The sequence below is a fragment of the Plectropomus leopardus genome, chromosome 9 (genome assembly GCF_026936395.1).
Source record: "Plectropomus leopardus strain MGB_pleo_1.0 chromosome 9, ASM2693639v1, whole genome shotgun sequence".
Classification (NCBI taxonomy): domain Eukaryota; kingdom Metazoa; phylum Chordata; class Actinopteri; order Perciformes; family Serranidae; genus Plectropomus; species Plectropomus leopardus.
This window is the reverse complement of record NC_142184.1, coordinates 28,710,109-28,722,961: the sequence shown is the minus strand read 5'-3', so window position 1 is coordinate 28,722,961 and position 12,853 is coordinate 28,710,109. Positions and strand designations below refer to the sequence as shown.

The following is a 12,853-nucleotide window of genomic DNA, read 5'->3' as shown; positions in this document are numbered from 1 at the left end:
AGTCATATATATGGGTGCTAAGTAGTGTTATTGATTGATTCAAGTGGAACTCTTGACATTTCATTACAAAGCATTAAAATTCTACATGTTGTGTTTTAAATATGTATAGTGACTGCCCTCTAAAGGTTGAAACTGAGCTATTGCAATTGAATTCTGCGATTGGCTGACCTTGGTAGTGGGAGCCTGCTTTCATCCCCAACCAAGCCCCTTGTTGCCGCCCCGTCGCCACTCTCTCATCAACCAACTAGTAAATGTTTGTGCAGGGGGCAGGGAGGTGCTGTGGATCAAGAGGCAGCACGGTTGGTTGACTGGGTGTGTCTTAGCTCTCCTCCCAGTCCTGCTTATTGCTGAGACTGAAGCACTCAAGCCAAAAGTGGGAGGTTTAGTTATTCTTAAAAGAGACGAGCACTTTAGAGGAGTGTTTCAGACAGGTGGTGAACACAGGTGTTCATGCACAGACAGTATGAGTAAAATAAAGTGTTATTCAAACATTAAAACATGTAAGCATGTAAATGTTTTGGAAGAAACACAGTTGACTGGTCCAGTCAGTTTTGGGCCAGACCTTTCAGACAAACATTTTTAGAATGCTTTTAGCTTTAATATGGTAAGAATCAAATTGGATCATGGGTATGTTTTGTCTAAATAATCTAGAGCTGGTCTCTGCTGGTGCAGTTTGATGTTTTTTTTTCCTTGCTGAAACCTCCTGTAGCACCTTAAGACCAGCAGCATCAAGATGTTTATAGGCTCTTGTAAAGTCAGATCTGTGAGAATTTTTATGTGTTGAGTGACATCAGTGGTGCCATTAGCAGGAATATGGAGTGAATTAGTGCGGAGTTTTAAAATATACAAAGAGTCTGCAGAAAGACAAGGCTTATGTCAACAGCAGCTTGTGTTTCTGCTCTCCACTCTTCCTCATGTCGCCTTGCACTGACATCAAACAGATCTCAGCAGCAGAGTTTGGGAAAATGCTAAATGCTGGTAATAATTATTTGCTCCTCACTGTCTCATTAAATAAGTTCATTAAAGCATTTAGTTCCAGCAGCTTAGCTTGTTTTTACACAGATTAAACCGGCAGAGGAGCTTTGGCAGCATTCAGAGAGTGTAATCTTGGATCAGGACGTATAAAATCTTTTAGCTGAGAATGCAGTGAAAATAGGAAAATTGAGGGGCTTGGAGGAGATTTAGGGAGCAGAATGATCTGCAAAAGCCCTGGAGTGCTGGGGAGAGGAATAGCAGTGGCGGAAAGACGCAGGAAGACCAATATAGACAGAAATTGGAGGATGTGTTTTCTGGTCAGGAACCCGTTGCTAAAATTAGCGTGGATGTAAATTCCTCAGCGTTGCCGGTTTTCAAATCGGCGCATGACACAGGGAGCTGCCAGGAGAACATAAAACAAAACAAAAAAAATAAAACTGGAAGGGCGGCGGTATAGGAAGAGGTCATACATGAAGAGTGCCATGGTAATGTTTTCCTTCTTCATTATTTCTTTTCAAATTGACCTTCGCCCTGAGAACAAAGACATCTAAGAAGCCACAAGAAGGAGGAGAGAAGCTCTGAAAGCGAAAGCCGCGGCCCCCACACACAACAGTCAACGGGGGGAGGCTCGGGCCCTGGACGCCAAGCCTTCAACACAATCACCACACATGCTATTGTGGCCTGCAGTAAAGCCCTGGTATGGCTCAAATCTCCAGCTAACCCCTCCCAACCCCCCCTCACCACCAGCCCCCCTTCTCTGTCTCCCCATGCATCCCTGTCATTTACAGTCCTAATGACAAGACACAAACTTCCACACATTCAACCCCCGCAGAGCGAGGATAATCACATTACAGCTGACGACAGGGACATAAACCAAACTTCTGCAGCAGTCAGTTTGAACGTACTCAGACGTGGATTTGCATAAATCCAAACAGTACAGTCAGCAGCTAAACCGTATGGCTCTGCTCCTCTTTTTCCATCAAGAAAAGAAAAAAACGGAGAAACACTAAGGATAGATGGAGATGGAAAATAGTGCAGGACTTTCTCAGTTTACAGCTGCCGCACAAAGCCAGGACTATTTCTAGGCATCCTATTGGTTTAACAGCGGCAAAAAGTACACAGCCAGCTGTAAGTCAAGGACTCAAAAGGAACTTAGTGTCAGATTCAAGTTCCCATGCTCCATCTGTGTTGGGTTTTTTCTTTACTTCTCTGTTGACCCTCGGATTAATTCAATACCTAAATATTGACATTCCTCTTTCTAGTGTGTGGCTCTTATCTGAGGAATGCATTTACGCCTTTGTCACTAGCATCAATCAACCAAAGCTGATAATTTTCAAAATGGGAGGCGCCAGGGACTTCCCTGCCACTGCAAGGTCAGAGCAAGTGAGATAAGGTAAAGTGGATCTGTCAAGGTGAAGCTCAAAGTGAACACGGGGCACGTCTGGACTTGAATCCTCTAGCTTGAACATTTACATCATAAAACATTCTACTTTTTTTTTTGGCATTCTCACCTTTATTTAACAGATGACGGAGTAGTCTGGAAATGAGACAGATGGGGGTATGACATACAACAAAGGTCCCACGGCTGGAATAGAACCCAGAATGGGTTGTGGTGATGTGGCATGCTCCCAAGGCAATCCTTGGGTCTTGCAGTCTGATGAAACTTGCCACTAACGCAACATTTGACGCTGACATTTACACGCTCCCCTGCTTGCCCACTGTTATGCTGCATTCCATTCAAGGTCAGTCATTGGAAGTTCCCAAATGTAATGTCTGACCTCTGATCTCCGGTTTAGGGGCTGGGAGAGAGATATAAGTGTAGGTATTGAGAGAAGTCGGCATTACATCAGGTTTATTTACGTTCTCTGCGGTTACGTTTACGGATCTGGGTCAGACTGACAGACATGCCATACTCCAGTGGAAGGTTTATTACAGCTTGGGTCTTATTTTTGAAGTTTTGACTCAAAGTCTTCTGTAAAAAAGACCTATAATAACCCAAATTATCAAAGATTTAAGAAAATGATGTGAATAAATGTCATATTTGGTAGCCTAGTCTACCAGTTTAATTTTCCACATACGAATGTGTTATTTAGGTAAAAATGAAAATGCAATTATCCCATTTTCATTTTCACAGCACCCGTATAGATGACCATATCAAAATAAAAATGGAGAAGTTGTTTGACATTGAAGTTTTAAAACTTGTAAATTAAACCATTTATCACACAAATCTATTTTGATAGATTTGTGGTCATGCAAGGATTATGAGTAACATGAAAAGCATGAAATTATTATATTAAGAACAGGCTTTGTGCATGGTGCCATAATGATGTCAGAATTCCAGTATGAAAGGTCATCCCACTGATTTTTATAACATTTTCTCAAAGCTGCGGTTTTCTCCATCAACTTTCCGCCTAAGGCTCTTTGAGAGTGCCATTTTTCGTGCTTGAAATATATTAAGAAGGCCTTTCTCCTGCCAGTGTTCTCCACAAACTATGACACTGCATGTGACAGTGATGGACAGCTTGACATCCTAAAAAATGAAGCCTAAAATATTGCTATCGCCCCCTAGTGGCTTGCTGCAGTACCGGTAACATGAGTCTGTTAACACTAACAAAGGCTAAAAAATAACATAAATTTGGAAGGAAAATTAATATATCAAATAATAATATATTACTTAGGATACAATATTAATGTTATTTTATTCTATTTTACGAGAGCATCTGGCCCTCACAGTGTCTGCCAAGAAAAATTCTGGCCCTTAGACGCATGTAGGTGACGACTCCTGCTGTAAAGTCACAGTCGTCTTGATGACACTCTGTATCCTGCCTTTTTTATGACACATAAAAGATTCAAAATTCATGAGTGGGTTATTTACTGACTTATATTTTAGACCTTTGCAAGAACAAAATGTGAAAGTGTGTTTAGCGTTTGCTCACCACAGACCTTATTTCAGGCATCTAACCAAAAACCCTTTTAAAAAACCCACTGATTTCAAGATGAGGGAAACGGGAGTGCTAATAGCTAACTCATCTCCAGGTTTTAGGACACAAGATATTTAGTTTGTTTTATTTGTTTGTTTGTTTTGAAATTGTTTTTCTATAAAAGCGTGTTAAATTGTATTGCCAGAGGTATATATATATATATATATATATATATATATATATATATATATATATATATATATATATATATTAGCATTAGACCTACCACCCTCAAAGATAAGGTAAGGATTTCTTTTTTTAAAAAAATCAGGGGTTTTTTTTACAACTGCTGTGAGAAGAATAGGCTAGCTTGTAATGTTGTTAATATTGTCACACTTAATTAGGTGTTAGTTCTTGTCCTGTGTCTTTTCTTTTCCTTTTTGAATTTTAAATCATTACTCAGAAAACAGTTGAATGGGAACTACAATGGCATGCTGGGAGAAAGAAGCATGCCATCATCTCTCTTGACCCAGATGAGTCTATCATTCCTAATGAATAAAAAAATGGTGTTTTGTCTTTGAAGACAGGCTGTTTTCGCTGTCTTATAAAGAAAAACAAAATAAAACAGGGTACATCATCAGTTTGGTGCATTTAGATATAATTCAGCAAATGGGTAAAACATATTCATGTAAGAAAGTCAATGATATAGTCTAGTTATTTCCTCTAAATAAAAATAAAAAAAAACATAAAATGCATTATTTTTTTGCAGTGAAGACCATGAACTATTATTTGGTAGCCTATCATGCTTCCTTGTTTGGGGATTAAGTGGGTGTTTTCAAAAATAAGATGCTTTATTCCTTCCTGTTTCTCTTTAGCATGTCACCTCTTTTAGTTAAAAATAAAAACAACAATAAATATTGATTTGTAATTTCCTTACCTTTAATGTAATCAAACTAATGCACTCAGACAGTTTTTATCACGGGCAGAAATAACCCGTAAATCCGGAAGTGATAGTAATTCCGGTTATAACCGTTTAAATAAACAGAACGTTTGTGGTGTCCATTACTTCCGTATTGTGACTTTAAATTCCCCATGATCCCTTGCGGTTTTTTAATGTTTTAATTCAATAATTAGTTGCCCAATTCACAAACAAGAGACGATCTTTTTTTTAACGCGCAAACTAGCGTACCCATTAACGATTTTTTTTAGCGATTAACGTAACGAGGGGCAATTTTAAAAATTTGGTGACAACATGACCGTGGATACATTTATAAACGTATGATATAAATACTCCGCGATTATCTTTATCTATTTGGACATTCAAAGAATGTGCTCTCTGAGCTGCTCGTTGAAGACAAAGCTCCTCACGGCCGCTTGGAGGTTTCTCCCCAGACTTAGGCCGACTGTGCCCTGATTGACAGGGCAGGGAGTGCCGTGGTTGACATCAGCTTGGTCACGTGTTTCAACACATACCTGCTGGGATATTCGGTTGGCGTTACAACTGGGTTTCAGGAGATATGATAGTGGTGATCACGGATACAGACCGTTAGCGTCACTGGTAATATGGGATTGTAAGTACTAATGGCGAATGGGGCTCATTCTCAGAATGAAATTTTACACTTCAACACTTAATTTATTTGGTAATTAGCTAATGCTAATAAGCTAGCTTCACAAAATGAAACATTACTTAGCAACACTGGTTTATGGTGGATTCAAGATGATATTTCACAAATATCTACAAAACAAATCTATCCGTGGTTGGGATTGATTGCATAACCTATTTCACAGAGGCTGCTTTTAAGATTTTTTTTAAACAACACATATTTAGGACAAAATATGGATGGATGACATTTTTCTGTTGACCAGCGCAGGCATTAGCATAGCATGTGGGATATTTCTGTTGGATTCCGGAGTATTGTAAAGCAGTGGATGTCAACTGGTTTTCCCCCCAGAATATTACTGATTTCAGGAATAGTCCAGTGAGGATGAAAAAGTATGTTTCTATTTGGGCTGGGTGATAAATCGATTTTATCGATAAATTTGAATTTGTGGTTCAGGGCGTGTGGTTCATTTTTAAAAATAAAAATCAGTTTCGATTTTGCTGCATTAGATCTGCATTAGGGCACCAATGTGTCTTACTCTGAGATTCACGAGACCGTGAGCCCACAAACGTCCGGTAAAAAGCAGTCCACATCAGCGGAGACATTTTCCTGCTGTGTGCGGTATGACAGGACAGCGACCCGCTGCAAATCTGCAGTGTTTCCCTACAATGTTAACGAGACTAGAGACCCCCGCCAGGCCTGAACGTTAGAGGGGTTTGCGTAGGACGGCAAAGTACACCGTGTATTTCCCCTCAGGAGCTACAAGCAAACTTGCCAAACCTCACGATTTTCCCGGGACACCTCCGTTTCCCCTGCCCTCTCCCGGTGTCCTCCCGGTGTCCCATCTCTCCTGTATTTCTCCCGATTTAGGACCGGGGGTCAAGTCCGCCCCAATGTACGAAGGAGGCGAATCTGACGGAGCATCCAACGGCAGCTGGTTAGAGAATAAATACCGAAAATGCACAAAAATACTTTTTGTTTTGTTTTTATGAAAGGTGCCTGAATACAGACTGTGCGCCAGGTGCGTGCGCGCATTTGGATACTAGAGCGCAGCTCGTGCCACATATTCCTGTCTGAGCCAAAGTAAATGAGCCCAGAGATTAATTTTACTATTTTCAAAGATTGACAAAGAAACACCACAGCTGGCTGATCACACAGCTGATCGACAGATCCATCAGAGCAGACTGAGAGCAGCAGTGACAGACCTCATCCAGCTGCTCTCTGCTGCTCTCCTTCTTATCAGGGGTGGATTTAGTGATTTGGGGGTCCATTCTTCATTAAATCCAACTTTGACTGTAACGCAGCAGCGGAGTTCATGGGAGAAGAAGTTGTGATGTCAGACAGCAGGTCATTTCCCAAGACAGGCCACAGTCTCTGTTTATTAAATACAAACATCTGTTATTTGAAGTTTACTTTCATGTCATGCTTTAATATCTTGTTGATTAGAGAATATAAATCTAAAAAATGTAACTGCTGACAGGGAGATTCTGTGTGTTTTGTACAGTGTGTGTGTGTCTGTGTGTGTGTGTGTGTGTGTGTGTGTGAAAAATGAGCTAAAAAAAAAAGATAAAATCACAGACAATGAGGCGACAACATCTGACAAAGTTGTTTTAACAAATAAATGCCAAATTTAAAAATTAAAAAAATAAAAGTGACCTCAGTAGACATGTGCATGTGTGTCTGTGTTTAAGCCTGAATATCAGTGAATATCAGTGTTAAGGTCTGAGTTTTAGCTGGAACCAAAGAAGCCGAAAGCCAAAGTTGAGGCACTTTAAACAGTTTATTTATCACACGAACAAAGCCATGAGGTGGCACGGACACAAACGGCTCGGAGGGAAAACAGGGGTCTTGAATCCAGGAATGAGCAGCAGGGAGCACATGGGGAGCAATCTGGAGAAGCAATGATGACTCCACAGGAAAAAAGTCCCAAAAGGCAAAAACACTAAAGACTGAGAAAACTGAGAGCTGTGGCCAGTGACTTCACAACTGGGCAGAACAATCTGGCACTGGAGTACTGGGGAGACCGGATATATGAAGCTGCCTTGATTGCAGTGAGATGAAGGACAGGTGTGCTCCTCTGGGTCCAGCGGGAAAAGGTGGCCACGCCTACACACACACACATACACACACACACACACACACATATCGAGAAAAGCAACAAGGGGAGGGGAAAACACAGATGACAGGAAAAACACAGGCAAAAACAAAGAACTAAAAAACATCACCGATGTGATATTCACTGTGAAAATACTCTAGTAAAAGTAAAAGTCCTGCCTTCACAATCTTACATAATTAAAAGTATCTAAGTTTTCTGAGCAAAATTTACTGAAAGTCCCAAAGTAAAAGTATTTATTGTGCAGTAAAATGTTCCCTGTTAGTGTTCTACTACAGTACATATAAAGTTTTTGGATTAATATTACTGCAGCATTAGTGTGTATGTTATAATTTACTGCTGTAGATGTTTAAGGCTGTGCTAATCTTATCTCTTCTATATACTGCCAGGTAGAATTATCTACAGCAGTGCATCTCACTATGTGAGATCATCATATGTTTGAAGTGCCACTGACCTGTGAGAACCATGAATTTCTAAAAAGTCAACTTTTCATTGTATCAGAAAAACAACCCTGTTTTCAACTTTGTGACGCTGCATTTTCCAGCTGATCGCAGAGGGTATTTAAAGAGATTATTTGGCTTTAGGGGGAGAATTTTCTCATTGTGTAAAGGAACACTTCATCCTTCTTTTATCAGAATAGTTATTAAATTACCCCCTGAGATGTGGTGTAGAAGTATAAAGTTGCATGACATGGAAACACTCAAGAAAAGTACAAATACCTTGAATCTGTACCAAAGCACAATTCTTAAGTAGCTGTACTTAGTTACATTCCCCACTCCTGGACCGCAGTTTCCCCTCTGTTGATAATGAAGCGCTCACATGCTTATTACAGCCAACCAACTCTGGAATTAAAACCATCCAGCAGCATTATAAGGATATCCAGGTGGAAGTATAAACATCCTGGCACTGTTTAAAACAAATAGAGCATTCCTCTGCTCTGTTTTGCATTAATCATACAGCAGGCGTTTGCCAAATTCAATTTAGGACTTTATTGCTCCACAAATGCAATCTCAAGATCACAGAAATAATTCAGAAATTTAAAAAAAGGACATTAGAGCTTTTTTTATTATTATTATTATTATTGAGAATGAGAGCACAACCTTCAATTATAATCCCAGCTCAATGTTTATCAGCATAAATAAATAAAAGTAAAAAATAAATAGGCTATTAAATACAGTATAAAACAACAGGCAAAAGAAAGGAGTTTGTTTTTTTTTGTTGAAGGAACTCTCAAAATGTTTGGAAAGGCAGCCAAGGTAGAAGACATTGCTTTGGAAAGTGATGGGAACTTAGAAAAATAATCAATTTGGTAATATAGAGAAATCATACAAAAATTGTACAAAATGTAATTGCAACCAGTAAACCAGAGTAATAAAAAAACAGTAAAAATTCAAGTAAAGGAAGGTGTACATCAGTAACACAATGATTTGCAGTCATCAATTAAGAGCACTGGGGAAACTGTCCGCTTTACACTTCCCACTACACTGGAGAGCTGCTTCGTTCAAACACACAGAAGCAAACTCCGGCTAATTTTCTAAAAACAGGCACTTTCAAATGTCTTTGAATGTCTGGGACGAGCTGCTTAATCGATAAAGCATATAGTTTCATCCCCTCAACATGTTACTCAAACCAACAAAAATATGAATGGATAATGGTATAGCCTCTAATAAACTAAATGAGACATTGAAATTGCAAACCAAACTATTATTAAGTATGAAATCATTTCAACCACATCATCATCATTAACTCTTTTTTTTCCTCCCGGGCTTTTGCATTTTAGGCAAACTTCACCCTTTGCCTCTTCATTACTGGCATGCTAAAAAAAACAGATAGATTGCTTTCTAATTGCTTTCATTCACACTATTCATCAGTTCGATAGTGCGTAGGTTTTGTTTTAACATTTGGGGGGACAGAAAGAAAATTGCGGGTTTTGGGGGTCCTTGCCAGAAAATTTGAAGGGTCAAACATTTAATTTCCTGCATTCTGCTGATTGTTTATGCACCACTCTGCATCAGTTTATAATGGAAATATCTTACTTTAATTTTTTACCCCCATTAAATATTGAGGGGCACGTGCCCCCTGCATCCCCCCTGAGTCTACGCCTGTGCTTCGATACATTTCATTTTTATTCAAGATTTTGTGTGTAATCGCTCTTTTCTTGCCATTTCTGAACCATACCAAGACAATGAGATTCTTGATCTAAGTGCGACATAAAAAATTTGAATCCCAATGTTTTTGGTAATCTATACACAAAGAGTACCTCATATATATCCTCTCTCTTTCATATAACATCGCTTATATGATTATAGCTTAATTCCTGGAGCCAGCAGAAGGCCAGTAACAACACCAGGTCCGTCTGTGTTTATACACCTAAGCAACACCGTCTCTTTAACTCTGGGCCAGCTCAAGCTCATTTCAGCCCTCGCGACAACGTTCCATCCTCATCGGTCAGACAGGAAGTGGACCAAAGTGCCAATTACAGGGAGACGCTGTGACATCAGGCCCACGCAATCACACTTACTGCGCTCCCCTTGTTTGTTTGATACTGGATGCAACAAGCTCAGGGTGCAATTTTTGTAAAGCCGTTCCCGGAACTGGCTTGATTTTCATGAAGCAGGAATGCGAAATGAAGGGGGAAAAATAAATTGTAACTGTACAGAAAGCATGGATAATAAAAATAGATATCTAAATATACAGAGTCTACTTGATACATCTATTGTCGTATATTTGCTTGATTCCCGTGCGGATAAGATGAAGAAATTAAAAAATGTACAGTAAGTCAGTCCGATTCAGTCGGCCCCAATTGTTGGCGCAGTTTCTTGGTCCTGCCATTCTGAGGCCGTCCCTGCAGTTTCGCTCTAGCTCAGATTAGAGTCCAAAGGGCCGCCTGCTTCAGTGCCCAAATTTAAATTCCCTTCGTTGTCTGGATCACACTGCAAAGACGCTCAGGGTGCTGGTCTGGTCCTTTAAACCCAAGATGCTGTAGGCGATTCTTTTCAAATGGCCAGGCAGCCTCACCCCGATGTTCTTAATATCCCTGTAAGACAAAGAGACATGACAGAGTATGAGTAGAGCTGGATTTAAACTCTGGACTCATTCCAACACTTTTCATGCACATCCTTCCTGTCTCTCAAGCCTTGTAGTAATCACTGACTCATCCAACGTGTTCAAATGCCACGACTCAATTCAGCTCTGTAGCCGAACCAGTACAGCAAGGTGGGGTGTGTTCCAAGTTAGTAATCTGCCGAGGTTTCAATTTATCTTCGACATTAAAGGATAATAACTGGGGGTTTCGCTCTTCACATGATGCAAACCTGCAAACGCTCTGAAACACAGCAGCCCAAAGTCAAAGCCTTAATTACAGCCTTAATTACTTAACGAGGATTCTCCCCGTTGACCATGAATCACTTGTCTGGCAAGCAGAGGGTGGGTCGTAAATAACTGCTGGTTTCCCGAGAGTGCTACCAGATGCCCTGCGATGGAAACATGGGGCCATGAAATCACACCATTCTGTATGACAAATACTTCAAAAGAGTTTGTCGTCTGCTTTACAGTCTGCCCATCTTCCCAAATCAGACCGAGATACCATGGCAGAGGAAAGGGGGGGGTTCCAAGTGGCTGGTCATGCGGTTAGGAAAAGCTCTGGCCCTCATTATTGCCCCAAAACAACTTTATATAATGTACTTCACTCTGCCTTTTTTTCCCCAAAAGGTTGAGTCTATTTCATGAAATTGCCCCCTTTGTGCTCCTGCACATCTGAGAAGATCCAATTTCCTTAAAGTACCTCGTGAAAGGTTCAGGGGGGACAATCTGAGCGCACCTCTTCAATCTTTCTAGAAGTACAAATGTATGTACCGACGACGGGGCTTCAAATCTCATCCATCTATTTCAGTTCCTTAATCCCCCTCTCTCTGCTCCTGCTCCACAGGCTATTCTCTCCTCTTCCTCGCCTCCTTTAATGTTGAAGAAGCCACAAAGGCCTTTGCCCTACACAGGCAAAACTGGTGGTTTTCAGGGCTCTCGCAAAAGTGCTGCCCAGGGCAGTGTGTGTGTGTGTGTGTGTGTCTGTGTCTGTGTCTGTGTGTCTGGGGTGGGGGGGCGAATGGAGAGAGGAAAGAAGAATAAGGCCTGCTGCGACCACAAGCCACCACCACCAGCCTACCACAAATGAGCCCAGTCCTTCGCCTTCTCTCCATTACTTTTTCCATCTAAAACATTTCTCAAGTTGTAACTGAGGTTGGAGATTATATTGTGTGCAAACTATTCAGCTGGCTGTTAAAACATTTTTTAGTAAAAACAAATGCACAAAATACAAGGAGGGAAGTCCATAACAGAATTACTCATGGGATGGAAAATATCTTTGAGCAACATGTTGGTTACAATTCATGGCATAATTTGACAACAAAATGTCCCCCTTCTGGGCCAAAAACATACTCAACAAGTACATAAAATAAATATATCAAAACTTATTATGTGGCGCCACCAAATCTGAAATCTGAAGTCCCACTCACTCATTCTTCATCTGCAGAACCTGGTCCATGGTGACCACGCCGGCGCAGGTGAAGTTCTCACTGTACTGACTCATCTTGATGGACTCCAGCCACTCAGACACCGACCTAAACGGGGACCCGTCTGAGCCGCTGGTGCTTGGGAGTCGGATGGATACGCTGCAAGCAAAGAAAAGTAGATCCAAATGATAATAATCAACAGGCTTTCCCACAACAAAGGTGTATGACTGAGGACTGTAATTACAGCGCAGGAAACCAGTTGGTGATAAAAACCAGTCGGAGCAGTCGGGGCAAGAGCCGGTTAAGATATGAACGCGACAGCCTTTTGTCCTTTCTCACCGTTTCTGGCTTTAATGCTCCCTCACAAAAGCAAAAATATGCATTCATGCACACAATCGCATACAACAAAGCTTTAGTAATTCCCTGCCAGGAGTGTGTACACACATTTCTTTCATTAGCCTGGCAGGCAAGGTATCAGTATGTCCTTTTAATGCTTTAAGTAGAACATCTTAAAGCTATTCCCTTTCTTCCACAAACTACCCTAAACACTAGGCCCATTTTTCAGCTGACATAAATGGGGAGCTGCTGCTTTTAAGTATTTTGTAGCAGTCTCAAGGCTGTTGAGACAAGTCAAGTTTTAAGTCAGGGGAGACCAACGCCGGGGTGTGGAAGAGACCAGATTACCGCAATGTCCCTGGTCTGATTCCAGCCTGCATGCCATACCCAAAGCTGTCA

The 12,853-nt window shown here is 40.8% G+C and overlaps 1 protein-coding gene across 1 annotated transcript in view; it reads right to left on the bottom strand.

The window, feature by feature from the left end:
* Positions 1-8,575: 8,575 nt before the first annotated feature.
* The window catches only part of epha2b (eph receptor A2 b), a 28,685-nt gene continuing 24,407 nt past the window's right edge, over positions 8,576-12,853 (bottom strand). Inside the window, exons 16-17 of the mRNA XM_042491153.2 lie at positions 12,122-12,277; positions 8,576-10,647 (exon numbers count right to left, since the gene is read on the bottom strand). Of these exons, the coding sequence (XP_042347087.1) occupies positions 10,539-10,647; positions 12,122-12,277 (265 nt within the window). The 3' untranslated portion in view covers positions 8,576-10,538. The remainder of the gene's footprint in view (positions 10,648-12,121; positions 12,278-12,853) is intronic.